Source organism: Danio rerio, chromosome 15 (genome assembly GCF_049306965.1).
Source record: "Danio rerio strain Tuebingen ecotype United States chromosome 15, GRCz12tu, whole genome shotgun sequence".
Taxonomy (NCBI): Eukaryota; Metazoa; Chordata; class Actinopteri; order Cypriniformes; family Danionidae; genus Danio; species Danio rerio.
In genome coordinates this window covers 26,320,059-26,339,454 of record NC_133190.1, presented here as the reverse complement: position 1 = coordinate 26,339,454, position 19,396 = coordinate 26,320,059, and the positions used below count along the sequence as shown (strand labels likewise).

General features: G+C 37.0%; 1 protein-coding gene across 21 annotated transcripts in view; it reads left to right on the top strand.

Annotated features, from left to right (window-relative positions):
- usp32 (ubiquitin specific peptidase 32) overlaps positions 1-19,396 on the top strand; it is a 92,110-nt gene that overhangs the window by 36,717 nt on the left and 35,997 nt on the right. For 15 of the 21 annotated variants that reach the window (XR_012390853.1, XR_012390851.1, XR_012390852.1 and 12 more), the window contains exons 6-9: positions 8,025-8,156; positions 8,411-8,518; positions 11,438-11,553; positions 11,895-11,957. Coding sequence is in view for 7 of the 21 variants with exons in the window: in XM_073923707.1 (XP_073779808.1) it covers positions 8,025-8,156; positions 8,411-8,518; positions 11,438-11,553; positions 11,895-11,957 (419 nt within the window). In the remaining 14 variants the exon portion in view is untranslated. Of the gene's footprint in view, positions 1-1,676; positions 2,932-8,024; positions 8,157-8,410; positions 8,519-11,437; positions 11,554-11,894; positions 11,958-19,396 lie in introns of those variants that run through there. The other 6 variants (XR_012390856.1, XR_012390855.1, XR_012390854.1 and 3 more) reach the window with 1 other exon arrangement.

The window sequence follows — 19,396 nt, the reverse complement described above, 5'->3', positions numbered from 1 at the left end:
TTCCTCCATCCACACTGACATTTGAAATCCAAAACGGTCTCTTCAGCATTTCCAAAACACTCAGTTTTTGGTGTTAGAAAACTCCAGAGTAGTGTGTACTGAAGGCATAACCATAGAAAAACGTATGTATTTTAAAACAAAAACTTATTAGTGTAAACGGGGCCGGGTCACTGGTGTTCTAACAAAGAGCTGAATGAGTTTTAGAGAAAAGGACAGTATAGACAAAGTATATTCTCTCTGTCTGTCTGTATTGCTTTCCCTGTCTTTTTTTCTCTGTCATTTTGTACTTTCTGTATTGTTATAGCTGTCAGTTGGTCAATTTGTCTGCCTATTTGTCTACTAATAAGTTTATCTGTGTTATTCTATCCATCATTTATTCTATAGTTTCTAATATTGTTCTACATTTCTCACTCTCCCTCCTGATTTCTCTTTCTAGCATTCTGTTTATCGATCTGCCTGTCTAAGCTTGTGTGTGTTTGTGTGTGTGTGTGTGTCATCTTTTCCACTATAAAAATTTTTTTTACTGCCTACACTGAAAAATATATTCATTTCATTTACAAAAAATATTTTAAGATAACTGATTGCAGACATTTTATATGGGCTGAATTTAAACAAACAAATAAAATTTTGTAATATTCAACTTCATTTGTTTGTTTAAATTCAACCCATGTAAACTGTTTGCAACCACTTAACTTTAAAAAAAAAAAAGTAAATCAAATAAATCATGTTTTTCAGTGTTTTTTTCTTTCTGTTGTGCACAGTTTTGAATTGTAAATGTACAGTCACTGGCCACTTTATTAGGTACACCCATCCAACTGCTTATTAACGCAAATTTCTAATCAGCCAATTACATGGCAGCAACTCAATGCATTTAGGTATGTAGACATGGTCATATGATAATCTGCTGCAGTTCAAACCGAGCATCAGAATGGGGAAGAAATTTTAAGTGACTTTGAACGTGCCATGTTTGTTGATGCCCGACGGGCTGGTCTGAGTATTTCAGAAACTGCTGATCTACTGGGATTTTTAGCACAACCATCTCTAGTGTTTACAGAGAATGGTCCGCAAAAGGGAAAATATCCAGTGAGCGGCAGTTCTGTGGGTGCAAATGGCTTGTTGATGGCAGAGGTCTGAGAAGAATGGCCAGACTGGTTCCGGCTGATAGAAAGTCAACAGCAGCTCAAATAAACACTCGTTATAACTGAGGTATCCAGAAGAGCATTTCAACATGTCAAGCCTTGAGGCGTATGAGCTACAGCAGCAGAAGACCATACTGGGTGCCGCTCCTGTCAGCTAAGAACAGGAAACTGAGGCTACAATTTGCACACTCACCAAAATTGGATGACAGATTATTGGAAAAATGTTGCCTGGTCTGATGAGTCTCATTTTCTGCTGCGACACTCGCAGATAGGTTCTGGATTTGGCATCAACAACATGGAAACATGGATTCATCCTGCTCTGCATCAACGGTTCAGGCTGTTGGTGATGTAATGGTGTGGGGGATATTTTCTTGGGACACTTTGGGCCCATTAGTACCAGTTGAGCATAATGTCAATGCCACAGCCTACCTGAGAATTTTTGCTGACCATGTCCATCCCTTATTTAAGTGCTTTGAGTGTCTAGAAATGCTCTATGTAAATGTAGGAATTATTATTATTATTAATTATTATGACCACAGTGTACCAACTTCTGATGGCTACTTCTAGCAGGATAACGTGCCATGTTATAAAGCACGAATCATCTCAGACTGCTTTCTTGAACATGACAATGAGTTCCCTGTACTCAAATGGCCTCCACAGTCAACGGATCTCAATCCAATAGAGCACCTTTAGGATGTGGTGGAACTGGAGATTCACAATTATACCAAATTAGACCAAATTCTTTGAGGAATTCTTCCAGTACTTTGTTGAATCTCTGCCACGAAGGATTACAGCAGTTCTTATGGCAAAAGGGGGTCCAACGCAGTACTAGTAAGGTGTACCTAATAAAGTGGCCGGTGAGTGTATCTCTTTTTAATAATGCCAGGATATGTGAAAATATAACTGAATGAGATCTGCCTACCAAGATTGTCTCAGTAGGTAGCTTAGAAGGCTTTGAGATGTAGCCATTTATACCAGGCAGGAGCAAAGCAATATTGACAGGCATGTTCAGTTCATGAATTAAAACAGTAGCCCATGGCTTGCTTAAACAGCATACGCAGCAGTTGTTTGCCTTCGCCGTAAATCATTTGACATTATTGGAAGGTCAATTTATGTGCATTTCTGTGTATCAGTAAGATTGTGATTGATATTTGTCTATAACATATTTCTCCATTACAGAATGAATGCACAAGGCTGGGCTTTTCACTGCGTCACAAATCAGGATACCTATATGTACAGTTAACCTATTAGTGTTGTCCACAAACACAATATAGAAAGAAAGAACACATAAAAGCAAGTGATTATGCAAATGGATCAGTAAAATTAGAAGAAGTTTGCTTTGTCAACCGAGGACAGCTTTGGTTGTCTCTAGCCAATCAGAGAAGCTACATAGACAGCGCAGGGTAATCTGCGACCCGCTCCAGATTATCCTCTTAGCTCAGTGAGAGGGCTGTGTGTGTGCTGTCGGTGTGAAGCAGTCATGATCTGTGTGATCTGTGTGGCTTTATGGGTTCAGTCACTTTCCAGAATACGCCTCACACCAGGCCAAGTGCGAACAGGCAAGAGGCCTATACCAAAGAGCACACTGATGACCGGGTGAGCATTTTCTGTGAGAAAGAAAGGGAGTTGGATTGCCCAGGGAGATGGAGAGTACCTGTATTTTGCCAACATAATGGCAGCTTGTATGGAGTTCTCTATGGTACATGCCATATCTAACAGCCAGAGACGTGACATGTGCTGTGGAATATGGTATGGTTCTTCTGTTGCCACTCTGATAGAGTCGCTCCGTTAGGTGAGTACTGCTGTTTTGGAGGTGTGTAGTTCCCAAGGATAAATTTATTTGATTACAGATACTGAAATACAATAAAATTATCAATTGTTAATACCATTTAGAATGTGTTTTCTGCTGTAATGTATGGGTCTATTTAATTAATTCTTTTGATGACATTGATGAATTTTCAGCAGGATTAATCCAGGTTTAGTGTCATATTATCCTTCACAAATCGTTCTGCTGATGAGAAATAATATGCTAATCTGATGCACAAGTAATTTTTCTTATTATTAATGTAAAACTAGTTGTGCTGCTCAATATTTTCCTAAAAATTATGATCGTTTCACTTTCAGTTGAAAGTAAATATACAATGTTTATTATTAACGTTTATTGAAATCTTTTATTTAAATTAGTTGTTTAATTGAACTAAATTTGACATTTTATAACATTTATTGTACAATTTTTATATTTTAATAAGAGTTATTTTTTTGTCTTTGCTGATAAAAATGATTAAGTTTTTAAAAGATCAACTTTATTTTTATTTTAAACTTTAACTTTATTAAAATATACTTTACTTATTTATTAATATGTATGTTTTATTATTCAGTTTTTTATCTGATGCACAAGTCATTTTTCTTTTTATTAATGTAAAACCAGTTTAGGCGCTCAATATTTTTCTAGAAACTCTGATTTCCAATTGCAGTTGAAAGTAAATATACAATGTTGCAGTTGAAAATAAATATACAAATGTTGCAGTTGAAAGTAAATGTATAATGTTTGTTTTAATTAGTTGTTCAGTTGATTTTAGTTTGACATTTTATAACATTTATTATTAAATTTTTACATTTTTAATAACAGTTCATTTTAATTAAATCCGCTGCATAAAACATATGCTGGATAAGTTGGCGGTTCATTCCACTGTGACGACCTCTGAAAGCGACCAAGCCAAAAAGAAAATGAATTAATGAATTAATTTTAATTAAGTTTCTGAAAAAAAATCAACTTTATTTTTATTTTAAACTTTAACTTTATTAAAATAAACTTTATATCTGTATTAATATGTATATTTTATCATAATATTATTTTCTGAGCAATTGAATTTGCATTTATAAATATATGCTACATATAAAAATATGTTTTTGCTAACAGTGAGCACCATATTATGACAGCATTGATTAATCTTTGTCAATATTAGACAGTTCACAGTGGAAGGTTTATGTGGTATTGACTATCATTGTGTCTCAGTACAGGCCTGTCATTTTTGCTCCGTCATTGGATGTGCGATTTGTCGCTTCTTACAGAAAAGAAAAAGTCATATAAATGTGGCGCAAGTAATGGGTGAAATGGATTTTGACAGCTTGAAAGGCTCAACGGTAGCACACGAGCCTTAATGCATAGCTGGACAAGAGGAAATCACGGACCACAGCTCGCTTGAAATGAACCACATGATGCCTCATATTAAGATGTACCACAACAATCAAGCCTGTAAACAATCTGGATGAGCAATCCGTACGGCGCTTAATACGTATTATAGATTAGAAGTCTCTGTCCAATGCACAAACACAGAATAACACTCAAGCAGTTTTTCAGCTCCCTGCAGCCCTCCTCAACTAATTATTGTTCTTAATAATAACGCTGCTCTGAATTATGATAATTCTTGATCACTGCATTAATTACACGGCGCATTGTAATGAAGCTACATTTCCACTGGGAAATTTGTTTATGTGGATGCTAAGATGTGAAGCCTGTATTTACTCCACTGTTTCCTTTATGTCATAATAGATTTCCACTCATAACCGCCTCTCAATTGACACCGAATCATTGATCGAAATGTATGTCTGAAGGGTTCGTACCCCAATAAATCCCCTAAATGCTTGTTGTTTTTCCTTTCATTTTACGTCCCTCAGAAAGTATAGCCATTCTCTCCTAGAGCATTATAGGAAATAATGGCTATTGACCCAATCCTATCAGACTCCCAATTGCCCGTCAAACCATAGAGATTTAGCAGTGCTTCAGGAGTCTGAGATAACAGCGGAGATCCAGGGCCTGTTCATTAAGATGCCTTTCATTCCTGTCCCGAGAACCCCCCTAGGATATGCTTTTTGTATGGATCAGTTTGCTCATTTATTTATTTATGAAGTGCATTCACTAAAATGTATTGTGTTGTGGGCAATAAAGGCGAGGTAGGAGGAGTATAAAATAAACATCAGGCTAAACAAAAGATCAGATTTGTATTGCTGTGTTTTGACACTTGCCTTATGTGTGACGGTCAGTGTGGGAGGGACAAGAGCAATCCTATTAGCCTAAGCTAGAGATTATTGCAAAGCAAGAGAGTTGACCTGGGTCCTCTTAACCTCAACACACTAAAAGACTGGACTATATATATGGAGGTGCTTGAGTCATGCTTTCTCTTAGATGTAGTTATGTAATCGCTCATCATAAATGTTAATTATCCTAATGTCAGTCACCACAGACCACCGACCATGTCTTTTTCTACATAAATAATTTGCCTGAATATTAAAATTGTATTAGTGTATATGTTTCCTGATGTCATTACAAAGTTGAACGCTGTTATAATAAAAGGGAAAGCTCGGAAAATGACAAAATAGTGCTATAAAACTGTGGACTACAGGGGTGGTGTGTTTGAACTCTTTTTTTACTCATAAAAAAAAAAAACCCTGCTTGCCTTAAATTTTTAAGATGAATCAAATTAACCTTATGAGTCCATTGAACTTATGTTATGTTAAACTCACTAAAACAGCTCGCGTAACTTGTGAAATTAAGTTAGAACATGATTAACTTTGTTTAACAAGTAACAATGATCTAAAAACATATGCTAATCATATATTCTTTTTCATTCATTTAATCATTTTCTTTACGGCTCAGTCCCTTTATTAATCTGGGGTCGCCACAGCGGAATGAACCGCCAACTTATCCAGCATGTTTTACACAGTGGATGCACTTCCATTTGCAACCCATTGCTGGTAAACATCCATACACACTCATTCAAACACATACACTTTTTACAATTTAGCATACACAATTCACCTATACCTAGGGCCAGACAGAATCTGCGGATATTTTTTGCTATTTCTGCTGAGAATTTTGGTAAAAATCTGCGGATTTCTGCGGAGTTATTTTGGGATTATCATAACTAAAACCTTTATATGTGGAATAAAAACATTTTTTTTAAAACTTTTATTTAATGTTTAAAATGCAAATCCAATTAGATTCACTTCATTTGGTAAACAAAGCAAATCTCTCATATAATATCTCTACAAAAAGACCAAAAATATTACTTTACAAACTGCACTGTACATAAATCAGATGAACAATTTTATATTAGCCAATAATATTACTGTAACTAATTTAAAAACTGAATAAATATAGATTTACACACATTTACTCAAGTAAATAAACAGAATTAATGATGGACTAAAAATTTGCGGAATTCTACAGAAAATCTGCGAAATTGTGCGCCCGCAGATTCTTTGTGGGCCTACCACATGTTTTTGGACTTGTGGGGGAAACCAGAGTACCCAGAGGAAACTCAAACGAACACGGGGAGAACATGCAAACTCCACACAGAAGTGCCAACTGACCCAGCTGCACTCGAACCAATGACCTTCTTGCTTTGAGGCGTTCATGCTACCCACTGTGCTGCCCCCATATAATTCTTTACATATTACATATTAAAACTCCTGTCATTTTCACTGTAGACTAGTGTCATGTATTGTATGTAAATCTTTTGAGACACTCTTTTATGTGTTTTCCTTTTACGCGCTATAAAATATTGTATTTGAGGTTTGTGTAGGTTGATACTTTACCAGCATTATTTCAGTATATGTATTGAAATGAAATCTTTTGTATTATGTAAAATGTTGACATCGTCGTTGATGAATAACAGTCTTTTAAAATGATAGACAGCACATGATGAGTTTCTTGAGCACAGTATTTGTTAAAATCAGCATATTAGAAAAATTTCTGAAGAATCATGTGACGCTAAATATTTCTCTTTAAATTGCAGGAATAAACTGCATTTTGCATTACACCTATGATATTGGGAATAACTGACATTTTAATATTTAGTTATTCTGCAATATAAATAGAAGACTGTCTGATGAAGAGCCCGTGTGCTCAAAATGTTAAGTGCTTTTGTGCATTTTTTTCAATACAAATATATTTCACATTCATTATATTTGTTTATATTTTTACATAGATAAGGAATGCATTTGCATAAAGTAAAATCGGGGCTTAATTTGTGCTGGAAATTTGTTTACAAATTTGATCCGGCACCTCTGAAATCTGATCCGGCACCTCATTTTACCAGTCCCCCCTGTTAAATCCCCCAAGTCCTTACTTTCACCTCCCTCCTCTGGTAACTCGGGACCTCACAATTTTCTAATTAAGCACTGTATATTAAAAACAAATTTTAAGCACAAATTGATACAAAACAACTAAGTAACAAGTGAAATAAATAAACAGAATTTAAATAATCAAGTGTAAAATAGCATTGTATACAGTGGTCAACATTTGAAGTGGATCCAAACCTTTCATCAAAGTTGTCCTTGGACAATTCAACAGCACCCCTTCACAGGATAATTTAGAAAAATGTTTTTGATCCACTTTAAATATATTGATTGTATAAATAGGTACAATAGATTTGTGTTAAAGCTATATATTTGATCATTTCTTGTGCCTAAATGGTTTAAACTTAAAATCTTTCAGTTACAGGCCTTAAAAAGCTTTCGCTTAATTAGGGTTAAACTTTGCATGTGTTCTGAACTTTGATTTGTGGTTATTTGTAATCCCACCTTGGCATTGTAGATCCTGCGATGGTACTATTGCAGATTTCCACATTGCTATATCGATGTTCGATATGATTTTAATCAGAAATAACATTTCACAATTTTGTTGTTGTTGTTGTTGAATATTTGTTGTTTTGATTAAATAAATGCAGTGTTGGTTAGCAAAAAAGACTTAAAAAATACTCTCAGCCCTTAATGTATATGGCACTGATATTCAGTTACACATGTACTACATGCTTAACCGATGCTTGACACCGTGTAATTATTTCAAAGAGAATCAGATTTCTCGTGTTTCCTTTCTTGCAGTAGAAGAATCAGACATTATCGACTTGGAAAAACGCTACTGGCTGCTGAAAGCTCAATCAAGGACAGGCCGCTTTGATTTGGAAACCTTTGTCCCGCTGGTCTCGCCCCCTATTCATGCATCGCTGAGTGAAGGTAAGACCGAATTCATTATGCCAATTTTAAAAGCTTCTCAAATGGATTGAGACACACATACGCACCCATCCACACACTCCTTGTATGCTTTGAAAACATTTGCGGTACCCAGGAAAGTCACGCTTCATCTTATTTTAGTAGAAGTGCTTTTCCGCTTTTGAAATGTATTGGATCATTTGTGATAAAAGATCTCCAAAGAATCCAATTACTCATTCTGGCTAATCTAAACACTGACATTTTCTCCCATTTGCCAGGCTTGTTTCACGCCTTTGATGAGAATCGGGACAATCATATTGACTTTAAGGAGATATCCTGTGGGCTCTCAGCTTGCTGTCGCGGCCCAGTAGCGGAGAGGCAGAAGTGTAAGCTTTTTATTATTGCTTATCATCCTCTCTTAGCTGTTCACCCTATTTCAAGGCAGATGCAGGATTATTGTGGATGTTAGAGGACTTTTTTAATGTGCATAAATAGTCTTTAAAATTTGTATTTAAGCTTAGTTATAAATGGAGAGCACAGAGAAAATATAAAAGATTTATATATGTTTTTTTTTTTTATTTCTTCCTTTTTTAATAGATCTATTTTCTTACTGCTGTACCTTTTGCATATTTGTATTTATTTTATCTGTATTGCTGTTAATGGAGGTGTGAACCTATACTGGTCTCACGGTTTGGTTCGGTTCGGTTACCATTATCATGCCTTTGATTCGGTTCAATTCGATTTCTCGGTGCATCACAGTGCAATGACGATGCTTTCCATATACAGTGTTATATTTTAGGGGGGAGGCTATAACAAGCTCTCTGTATAAACACACAGACACACAGCACCACACTGTCTCTCATTCAAACACATACACAAACATAGACAAAACCAAACAAATAAACCAACTAACACACACACACACACACACACACATTTAAGCCCTCCCAACAGGGAGAGCTCGCGCAGAGCGGAGCAGAAAAACTAAAAAAAAAAGAAGCACTTTTCTGACGGTCATTTACTGAGAGCTCCTCTCAGCGCAAGCTCTCCCAGCTAAACACATATTGCGAGGGCTTAAACGGAGCAGTGCTCGTAATGTTGAGCGAAAAAAAAGAAAGACAGCTGTGAAACAAAACCAGATTTGTCTTTTTGTAGGAAACACACTTTAGATCTTTTTAGAGTAAGAGGTTTTTGAGTTATTGCCGTCTATAACTGAATGTGTGTCAGGAATATCGAAAACAAAACCAACTGAACCACGCTCATTTCTGGCACCCCCCTGGATATACAGCGCCCTTAGCATTTGCCTATGGTGCCTATGCCACGGGCCGGCCCAGAGTTGGCTGAGTGGTGTAAATACTTGCGCTCACCTCCCTCGCCACAGAGCGCAAAGGAGATAAATGACGTCAGTACATAATAACCGGTTAGGATTATTACTGAACTGATACCGAATTGTCCGCATCTGCATCGCGGTGCACCGAAGAAACAATTAATTTTGACACCCCTAGCTGTTAAGTTTTATAAATAATGTTATTTTATATTTCTTCTCATTATTATGATGATTTTTATTTATTTTTTATTTGTGTATTTGACCTAAATATTGTTTTTAGTGCAAGAATTTATTATTGTACTGTTTGATTGACAGAGGAAGAAAATGTCAACTAATTTTGTTTTCTGCTGATAGATTGGAGCAATTGATGATTCTTTATATTTAATAATGTAACTTTCTAACTATTATGCATCAATATAACACTTAAACCTAAATATGTATTTCTGTCAAACGTGTATATATTTTGTTGTCATATGTCATAATGTTTGCACTTAAGATGATAAATCGCAAAAAAAAAATAGGTGACCCTGGAGTGCAACACCATTCTGAAGTTGCATAGATATATTTGTAGGAATATCCAATAATACATTGTATTAATCAAAATTATATAATTATTATTATAATTAAATTATATAATTATATATAATTTTTCTTTAATGTCACAATCCATTAGAATGTTAGGTGAAGATCATGTTCCATGAAGACATTTAGGAGTGTTTTCACACCTAGACGTTCATTTCGGAACCTGTCTGATTTGCACAGTTTGTGCGGTTTGTTTGGCTTATGTGAAACCCACAATCACGCTCGGATCTGCACCAAATCAATTGGTCTGAGATGGCCTGAATGAGGTTGTCTCGGCTCGATTGTAGTGAGAAAGCAAGACAAACCAACGAAGTAACGAACCACTATATAACAGTGTATTATTGTTATGTAATAGCCATATATACAGCTATATGAAGAGAGAATTATGATTAGAGCGGGATGTTATTCGTACCGATAAGTGTTTCATGTCGAATACGAAACCTAAAGCATGCTGAAATATTACTACTATAGGTGCTGTTTATCCATTAGGAAAATCGACCGAAATTACCATCTGATATTTTTCCAAATTTTGATTTTAAAATATTTTGTATTAGGCCTATTGTTTTGTTCATTTCTGCATTGACACCTCGAAAGAAAGATCAACATTAATCTGCTTCATGATCTTACTGCAGTCCCAGTTCATCTGTTACTTCTTTTTATAATTTAAGCCTATATAATGCATACTTTTAGCCAGTGTTATTAAATAGATTGTTTGATTCAATAGATTAAAGAATCCATTTTTACAAAGCTTTATAACTGAAATGAGGCTGTATGAGAAAGTCTTATCTCTCTGGTTTTGGCTTGGTGACAATTTCGGTGTTAAAATTAAACTGCACCTTGTCGTTTATAGTGTCTCAGTTCTCATTGTCACAAATGAAAACTATGACGTATGAGAGCAGAATCCGTTGCTTTGTATAAAATAAACCATGGAACTCTGACCAATGCGAGGTGAGTTTAGTTGCACGTGACTTGTTTTAACTATTTTGGTCTGTTTAGAAACTTTGCCATGTGAAAGTGAACCACACCAAGAACGAAAATAAACATAGGAACAATTTTCGGAATATAACAATCGATGAAAAGCACCATTGACCAATGGCATTTTGATTAGTAATTTGCATTACTAATAGCCTAATTTAGGCAACTTTAAAATTTATTTTCCTAATATTTAAATTTCTTTTAATCCTCTGATTCCAGATTTTTAAACCATTCTATCTTAGCCAACTATTATTATATTCAAACAAACCATACATTAATAGAACATTCAGGTGATCCAAACATCTCAACTTCTGAAATTTTACCTTTACGACTAGTTTTGTGGTCTAAGCTCTCATATTAAGTTTTCCTTAGATGATTTAAAAGCTTTCCATCTACATCTCTTCTTTATTGTCTATTGCAGTTTGTTTTAAAGTGTTCGACGTAGATCGTGATGGAGTTTTGTCCAGGGACGAGATCCACGAGATGGTGGTGGCGCTGCTGGAGGTGTGGAAGGATAACCGAACAGACACTCTTCCTGTAAGTGCAGAGTAGCTTTTAACCTGCTTTTACCTCTGCAGATACAAAAATAAGCCTGTGTAGTTTTAGCTGTTTGGTTTTGTTGCTATACAAATGAATGTGTCTAGTATCTGTTCACATGTATGTATATGCTTATGTGCTGATTAATGCAAATGAGATGCAGTCATGTTATTGCGGTTATGTACTGATACGGGATTATACATTTAAATGAAATTCACACTGATTAATCATTATTGATTTGTGCATTCTGAACTGTCATCGTGGTTCTTGCATCTACTAGAGACCTTTTTCCATGTCAGGTATTGATGATGCTTCATGATTTATGCTTTACTTTGTTTCAGGAGTTTGATTCCAGTGTGTCAGAGATTGTGGAGGACATATTGAAAATGCACGACACAACAAAAGTAATCATCTTTTTTTTATTTTTTTTATATAATGAATATATACATACTAATTAAAGAGTTGTGATGTTAAAGATATCACTGAGTACATTTACATGGACACCAATAATCAGAATTTAATACGATTTAGACAATACATGAAATTCCATGTGGATAGCGTGGTGACGCAATGACATTAATCAATTTATGTGCTATAACATGTAAAACGAGATTATAAAAGGAACATACAAAAAGCAGCTCATGTAAACACCTTAATTATATTATTGTCTTATTCAGATTAAGGCAAATCATTGGATTACTTGTGTTCTTGTAAAGGTAGTCATTGTCAAAATCTTCAATTGATATCATACAACGGACTTTCACCAAACGTTTGAACCAATTTGGCTACAACAGGAAAATGAAAAATGATTGAAAAAAGTTAATTTAAATAAATACTATTGAATTGATGTTTCTTTCTGAGGGGATTGTAACATCCAGTAAATGTTATGTTGATTTTTTTTGATTAGTTAATGTTATTTTTGATTGTGGTTTATTTGTGCTGCATTATATTGGAAAAATCTACCATTGCAATGTTTTGTTTTTCTGTTTTTTTATATATATATATATATATATATATATATATATATATATATATATATATATATATATATATATATATATATATATATATATATATATATATATCGCAATATGAAGAACACATTTTTTATAAGGTGACTTGGAAATCTCTATTTGGATAGAATCAATGATTTTAGATTTATTGGGATGATTCTGTAGAAGAGTGCATCTGCATAAAATATAATAGGCGATCTACAAGCATAGATAAATAGAAAAAAGTAAAAGATTAAATAAACCATGTTTATGGTTTTCTGATGAGTCTTCACAGTGTTCAGGTACAGTAATTGAATTATCAACTGCAAAATAATGCTGTATAGTTATTGTATAAATAATTCTAGTGATTAACAGTTTTATTGATTCTTAGGCAAATTTCAGATTTACAATACAAAATCCAACTCTGTAAAGAATCAAAATTTTACCTTATTACCAAATCCAACCCAAGTGAATCCCTAACTATGACTTTAAGGTCCCTGCTTGGCTATCATTACAGTTAAAGCCTCCAACTTGATATAATGAAAATAAATATAAAATAATATACTAATATAATATAATTATAAAATAATAATAAAGTAAGTTCATATCACATTTAAACTGTCATAATCAGTATATTTCTCACACATTTATTACTGTTCCATTTCCAAACAGGTTAAGTACTTGGACCATTTTTATAGTATAGGTGTAGCTTGTCCATTTGCTTATAAGACATTTTTTTCAAATGCAGCCACGCTAGCAAGTTCTACTGCCCAAGTAGTGAATTGAAGGGGAATCTGAAGAGAAGGGGCATCTTCCGAATTCCAGCTCCTAAGAATTATTTGTCTGTCAATCAGTAAACTGTTCTGGACCCAGGATTTTATCTTTTATTTCATTGTCTGTCCGATAACCTAGAATAAACAATCTAGGACAAAGTGGAATATGCAAATCTAAAACCCAGCAAATGTGTTCATGAACTCTTTTCCAGAAATCCAGAATTTTTGTACAAGACCAAAGAGCATGAACTAAATTTTCGATCTTACATCTCCCACAATAAGGTTTATATTTTAACCCGAGCTTAAACAGTCTGAAAGGGGCCCAGTAAAATGGTGTGTAATTTTAAAGGTATAAGGAGTATTTTAGCATCCCTTGATGCTGTTTTAACATTTTTCCTTGCCACTCTTCGTCATCAAATGTCAGATTCAAATCTCTCTCCCATATTTTCTTAAAAGCCTGTGACCTGCAACCTGCAGTTATTCTTACATCCAGTGAATGTAATAGCATTTTTTTTCCAGTTTGTGATGATTTTTATTTCGGTTAACTTTTAATGGTTTTAGTTTTTCTAATTATAATAACCCTAACCCTATATCAAATTCTAGCATTGAAATGTTTTGTTTTTCTGCCATCTATATCACAATATGAAGAATACAATTTCACCAGGTGACTTAAATATCTCTATTTGTAATAAATGAATGATTTTAGATTGATTGGGATGATTCTATAGGAGAGTGCATCTGCGCAAAATATAATAAACTATGTACAAGCATAGATAAATGCAATAAAGAAAAAGATACAAATGAAATTAAAGCTGCAAGCAGCGATGATAGGGACCTCGCACCCGGGCTCACCGCCGCCCAGTGGCCTCAAGATGACAGAGAAGAGTGAACAACAATAATTTAAGCCAATATAAATAAAGAACCTGGGAAAATCACAGATTTATGGCAAACTTCCTCCTGTCAGCAGGTGGCGCTATAAATGTGACTCAAGATTGGCATGTACATGTCTTTAGGAGAGGAATCTTATCAACCATGTGAATTTTCAGGCAGGTCAGACATTGTGTGGCTGAGTTATAAGGCAAACTTCTTCTGCCAGCAGATGGCGCTATGCCAGACTTATTATTGTTATGTAGATGTGTTCAGGAGAGGACTTTTATCAACCATGTGAAGTTTCAGGCAGATCAGACAATGTGTGGCTGAAATATAAGCCAAACTACCTTCTGCCAGCAGGTGGCGCAATGACTGACTCAATATTGTTATGTAGGTGTGTTCAGGAGAGGAATTTAATGAACCATGTTAAGTTTCAGGCTGATTGGACATTGTGTGGCTGAGTTATAAGCCAAACTAACTTCTGTCACTAGGTGGCGTTATGACTGACTCAATATTGGCACGTATATGTGTTTAGGAGAGGACTTTTATCAACCCTGTGAAGTTTCAGGCAGATCGGACATTGTGTGGTTGAGTTATAAGGACTTCCTGTTCCATGGCGAAGCGTTGAGGTTTGTCATGCCACCACGGACACGCCCCTCTGCAAAAACTCTAGATCTTCACAATATATCATCGCTAGAGCTTTCAGATGACACCACTCAAATTTGGTGCTGATTCGATAAAATTTGTGAGAGGAGTTTGTTACAGTTTAAAACATGTAATTTCCTGTGGCCAGCAGGTGGCGCTATAACTGTATCTGGATATTGGCATGTAAATGTGTTCTGGTCTGGACTCTTATCAAACGTGTGAATTTTGAGGCAGATCGGATAATGCATGCCTGAGTTATAATGACTTCCGGTTTTGTGGCGAATCGTTAAAGTTTGCGAGGCCGCCATGGACACACCCATCGACAAAACCTGTAAAGCTTCGCAATTTAACATCGCCAAGGCCTTTAGATGACAAAACCCAATTTTGGTGTCGATCTGATAAAATCCCTAGGAGGAGTTCGTTAAGATACAACGCCTGGAAATGGCAAAAATGCCACTTATTTGCAGCAGGAAGTTAAAAATATCCCACTTCCTGTAGGGTTTGAGATATGGCTCCAAGAGACTTTTTCGTATGTTTTGGCGTGTTTGAGGTGTGTGCCAATTTTCGTGCATGTGCGTGATTCGTAGATCAGGGGCTCGTCCGTTTAATTTTTATAGGTGGCGCTGTCGAGTCATTTTGCCACGCCCACTTCAATATTGTTATGTGGATGTGTTCAGGGGAGGACTTTTATCAACCATATGAAGTTTCAGGCAGATCAGACTTTGTGTGGTTGAGTTTTGAGGACTTCCTGTTCCATGGCGAAGCGTTGAGGTTTGTCATGCCGCCACGGACACGCCCCTCTGCGAAAACTCTAGATCTTCACAATATATCACCGATAGAGCTTTCAGATGACGCCACTCAAATTTGGTGCTGATACCAAAAAATTTGTGGGAGGAGTTTGTTACGATGTAAAACATGTCATTTCCTGTGGCCAGCAGGTGGCGCTATAACTGTATCTGGATATGGGCATGTAAACGTGTTCAGGTGAGGACTCTTATCAAACGTGTGAATTTTGAGGCAGATCGTGTGATGCATGCCTGAGTTATAACAACTTCCTGTTTTGTGGCGAATCGTCAAAGTTTGAGAGGCCGCCACGGACACGCCCATCGACGAAAACTCTAAAGCTTCGCAATTTAACATCGCCAAGGCCTTTAGATGACAAAACCAAATTTTGGTGTCGATCGGATAAAATCCCTAGGAGGAGTTCGTTAAAATACAACGCCTGAAAATGGCAAAATCGCCACTTTTTCGCCGCAGGAAGTACAAAATATCCGACTTCCTGTTGGGTTTGAGATATGGCTCCAAGAGACTTTTTCGTATGTTTTGGCATGTTTGAGGTGTGTGCCAATTTTCGTGAATGTGCGTGATTCGTGGATCGGGGGCTCGTCCGTTTAATTTTTCTAGGTGGCGCTGTCGAGTCATTTTGCCACGCCCACTTCCGAACCCCCTAAAACCCAGCCATTTACACCGCGTTTGGTGTGTGTGCAAATTTTCGTGAGTTTTCGGGCATGTTTAGACCCTCAAAAGTGCCCCGATTGGGGGCGGAATAATAATAATAAATTAAAGCTGCAAGCAGCGATGATAGGGACCTCGCACCCGGGCTCACCGCCGCCCGGTGACCTTACGATGACAGAGAACAGCGAACAATAATAATATAAGCCAATATATTTAAAAAAAAACTAAGAAAATCACAGATTTATGCCAAACTTCCTCCTGTCAGCAGGTGGCGCTACAACTGTGACTCAAGATTGGCATGTAGATGTCTTCAGGAGAGGAATTTAATCAACCATGTGAAGTTTCAGGCACATGGGACATTGTGTGGCTGAGTTATAAGCCAAACTACCTTCTGCCAGCAGGTGGCGTTATGACTGACTCAATATTGTTATGTGGATGTGTTCAGGAGTGGACTTTTATCAACCATGTGAAGTTTCAGGCAGATAAGAGATTGTGTGGAGATTGTGTTATAAGACAAACTACATTCTGCCAGCAGGTGGCGCTATTAAAGACTCAATATTATCATGTAGATGTGCTCAGGAGAGGACTTTCATCAACCATGTGAAGTTTCAGGCAGATCGGACATTGTGTGGCCGAGTTACAAGCCAAACTACCCTCTGCCAGCAGGTGGCGCTATGACTGACTCAATATTGTTATGTAGATGTGTTTAGGAGAGGACTTTTATGAATCATGTGAAGTTTCAGGTAGATCGGACATTGTGTGATAGAGTTATAAGGACTTCCTGTTCCATGGCGAAGCGTTGAGGTTTGTCATGCCACCACAGACACGCCCCTCTGCAAAAACTCTAGATCTTCACAATATATCATCGCTAGAGCTTTTAGATGACACCACTCTGTTTTGGTGCTGATACGGGAAAGTTTGTGGAAGGAGTTTGTTACAGTGTCAAACATGTCATTTCCTGTGGCCAGCAGGTGGCGCTATAACTGTAACTGGATATCAGCACATAAACCTGTTCAGGTCAGGACTGTTATTAAATGTGTGAATTTTGAGGCAGATCGAATATTGCATGCCTGAGTTATAACGACTTCCTGTTTTGTGGCGAATCATCAAAGTTTGCGAGGCCGCCACGGACACACCCATCTATGAAAACTCTAAAGCTTCGCAATTTATTATCACCAAGGCTTTAAGATGACAAAACCCAATTTTGGTGTTGATTAAATAAAATCCCTAGGAGGAGTTCGTTAAAATACAACGCCTGGAAATGGCAAAAATGCCACTTTTTCGCCGCAGGAAGTTAATAATATCTGACTTCCTGTTGGGTTTGAGATATGGCTCCAAGAGACTTTTTCGTATGTTTTGGCATGTTTGAGGTGTGTGCCAATTTTCGTGCATGTGCGTGATTCGTAGCTCGGGGGCTCGTCCGTAAAATTTTTCTAGGTGGCGCTGTCGAGTCATTTTGTCACGCCCACTTCAATATTGTTATGTGGATGTGTTCAAGAGATGAGGTTTATCAACCATGTGAAGTTTCAGGCAGATCGGACATTGTGTGGTTGAGTTATAAGGACTTCCTGTTCCATGGCGAAGCATTGAGGTTTGTCATGCCGCCACAGATTCGCCCCTCTCCGAAAACTCTAGATCTTTACAATATAACATCACTAGAGCTTTCAGATAACACCACTCAATTTTGGTGTTGATACGATAAAATTTGTGGGAGGAGTTTATAACTCCGTAAATCATGTCATTTCCTGTGGCCAGCAGGTGGCGCTGTAACTGTATCTGGATATTGGCATGTAAACTTGTTCAGGTCAGGACTCTTATCAAGCGTGTGAATTTTGAGGCAGATCTGATAATGCATGCCTGAGTTATAACGACTTCCTCTTTTGTGGCGAATCGTCAAAGTTTGCGAGGCAGCCACGGACACGCCCATCGACGAAAACTCTAAAGCTTCGCAATTTAACATCGCCAAGGCCTTTAGATGACAAAACTTAATTTTGGTGTCGATCGGATAAAATCCCTAGGAGGAGTTCGTTAAAATACAACGCCTGGAAATGGCAAAAATGCCACTTTTTCGCCGCAGGAAGTGAAAAATATCCGACTTCCTGTTGGGTTTGAGATATGGCTCCAAGAGACTTTTTCGTATGTTTTGGTGTGTTTGAGGTGTGTGCCAATTTTCGTGCGTGTGTGTGATTCGTGGATCGGGGGCACGTCCGTTTAATTTTTCTAGGTGGCGCTGTCGAGTCATTTTGCCACGCCCACTTCCGAAGCCCATAACAAACGTAAATTTTCGCCACTTCTGAGGCGTGTGCAAAGTTTCGTGAGTTTTCGGGCATGTTTAGCCCCTCAAAACCGCGATTCATTCCGCGGAAGAAGAAGAAGAAGAAGAAGAAGAAGAATAATTAAAGCTGCAAGCAGCGATGATAGGGACCTCGCACCCGGGCTCACCGCCGCCCAGTGGCCTCAAGATGACAGAGAAGAGTGAACAACAATAATTTAAGCCAATATAAATAAAGAACCTGGGAAAATCACTGATTTATGCCAAACTTCCTCCTGTCAGCAGGTGGCGCTATAAATGTGACTCAAGATTGGCATGTACATGTCTTCAGGAGAGGAATCTTATCAACCATGTGAATTTTCAGGCAGGTCAGACATTGTGTGGCTGAGTTATAAGGCAAACTTCCTTCTGCCAGCAGATGGCGCTATGCCAGACTTATTATTGTTATGTAGATGTGTTCAGGAGAGGACTTTTATCAACCATGTGAAGTTTCAGGCAGATCGGACTTTGTGTGGTTGAGATATAATGCAAACTACCATCTGCCAGCAGGTGGCGCTCTAACTGTGACTTAAGATTGGCATGTAGATGCCTTTAGTAATGGAATTTAATCAACCATGTGAAGTTTCAGGCAGATCAGACATTGTGTGGCTGAAATATAAGCCAAACTACCTTCTGCCAGCAGGTGGCGCAATGACTGACTCAATATTGTTATGTAGATGTGTTCAGGAGAAGACTTTTATCAACCATGTGAAGTTTCAGGCAGATCGGACATTGTGTGGCTGAGTTATGAGCCAAACTACCTTCTGCCAGCAGGTGGCGCTATGACTGACTCAATA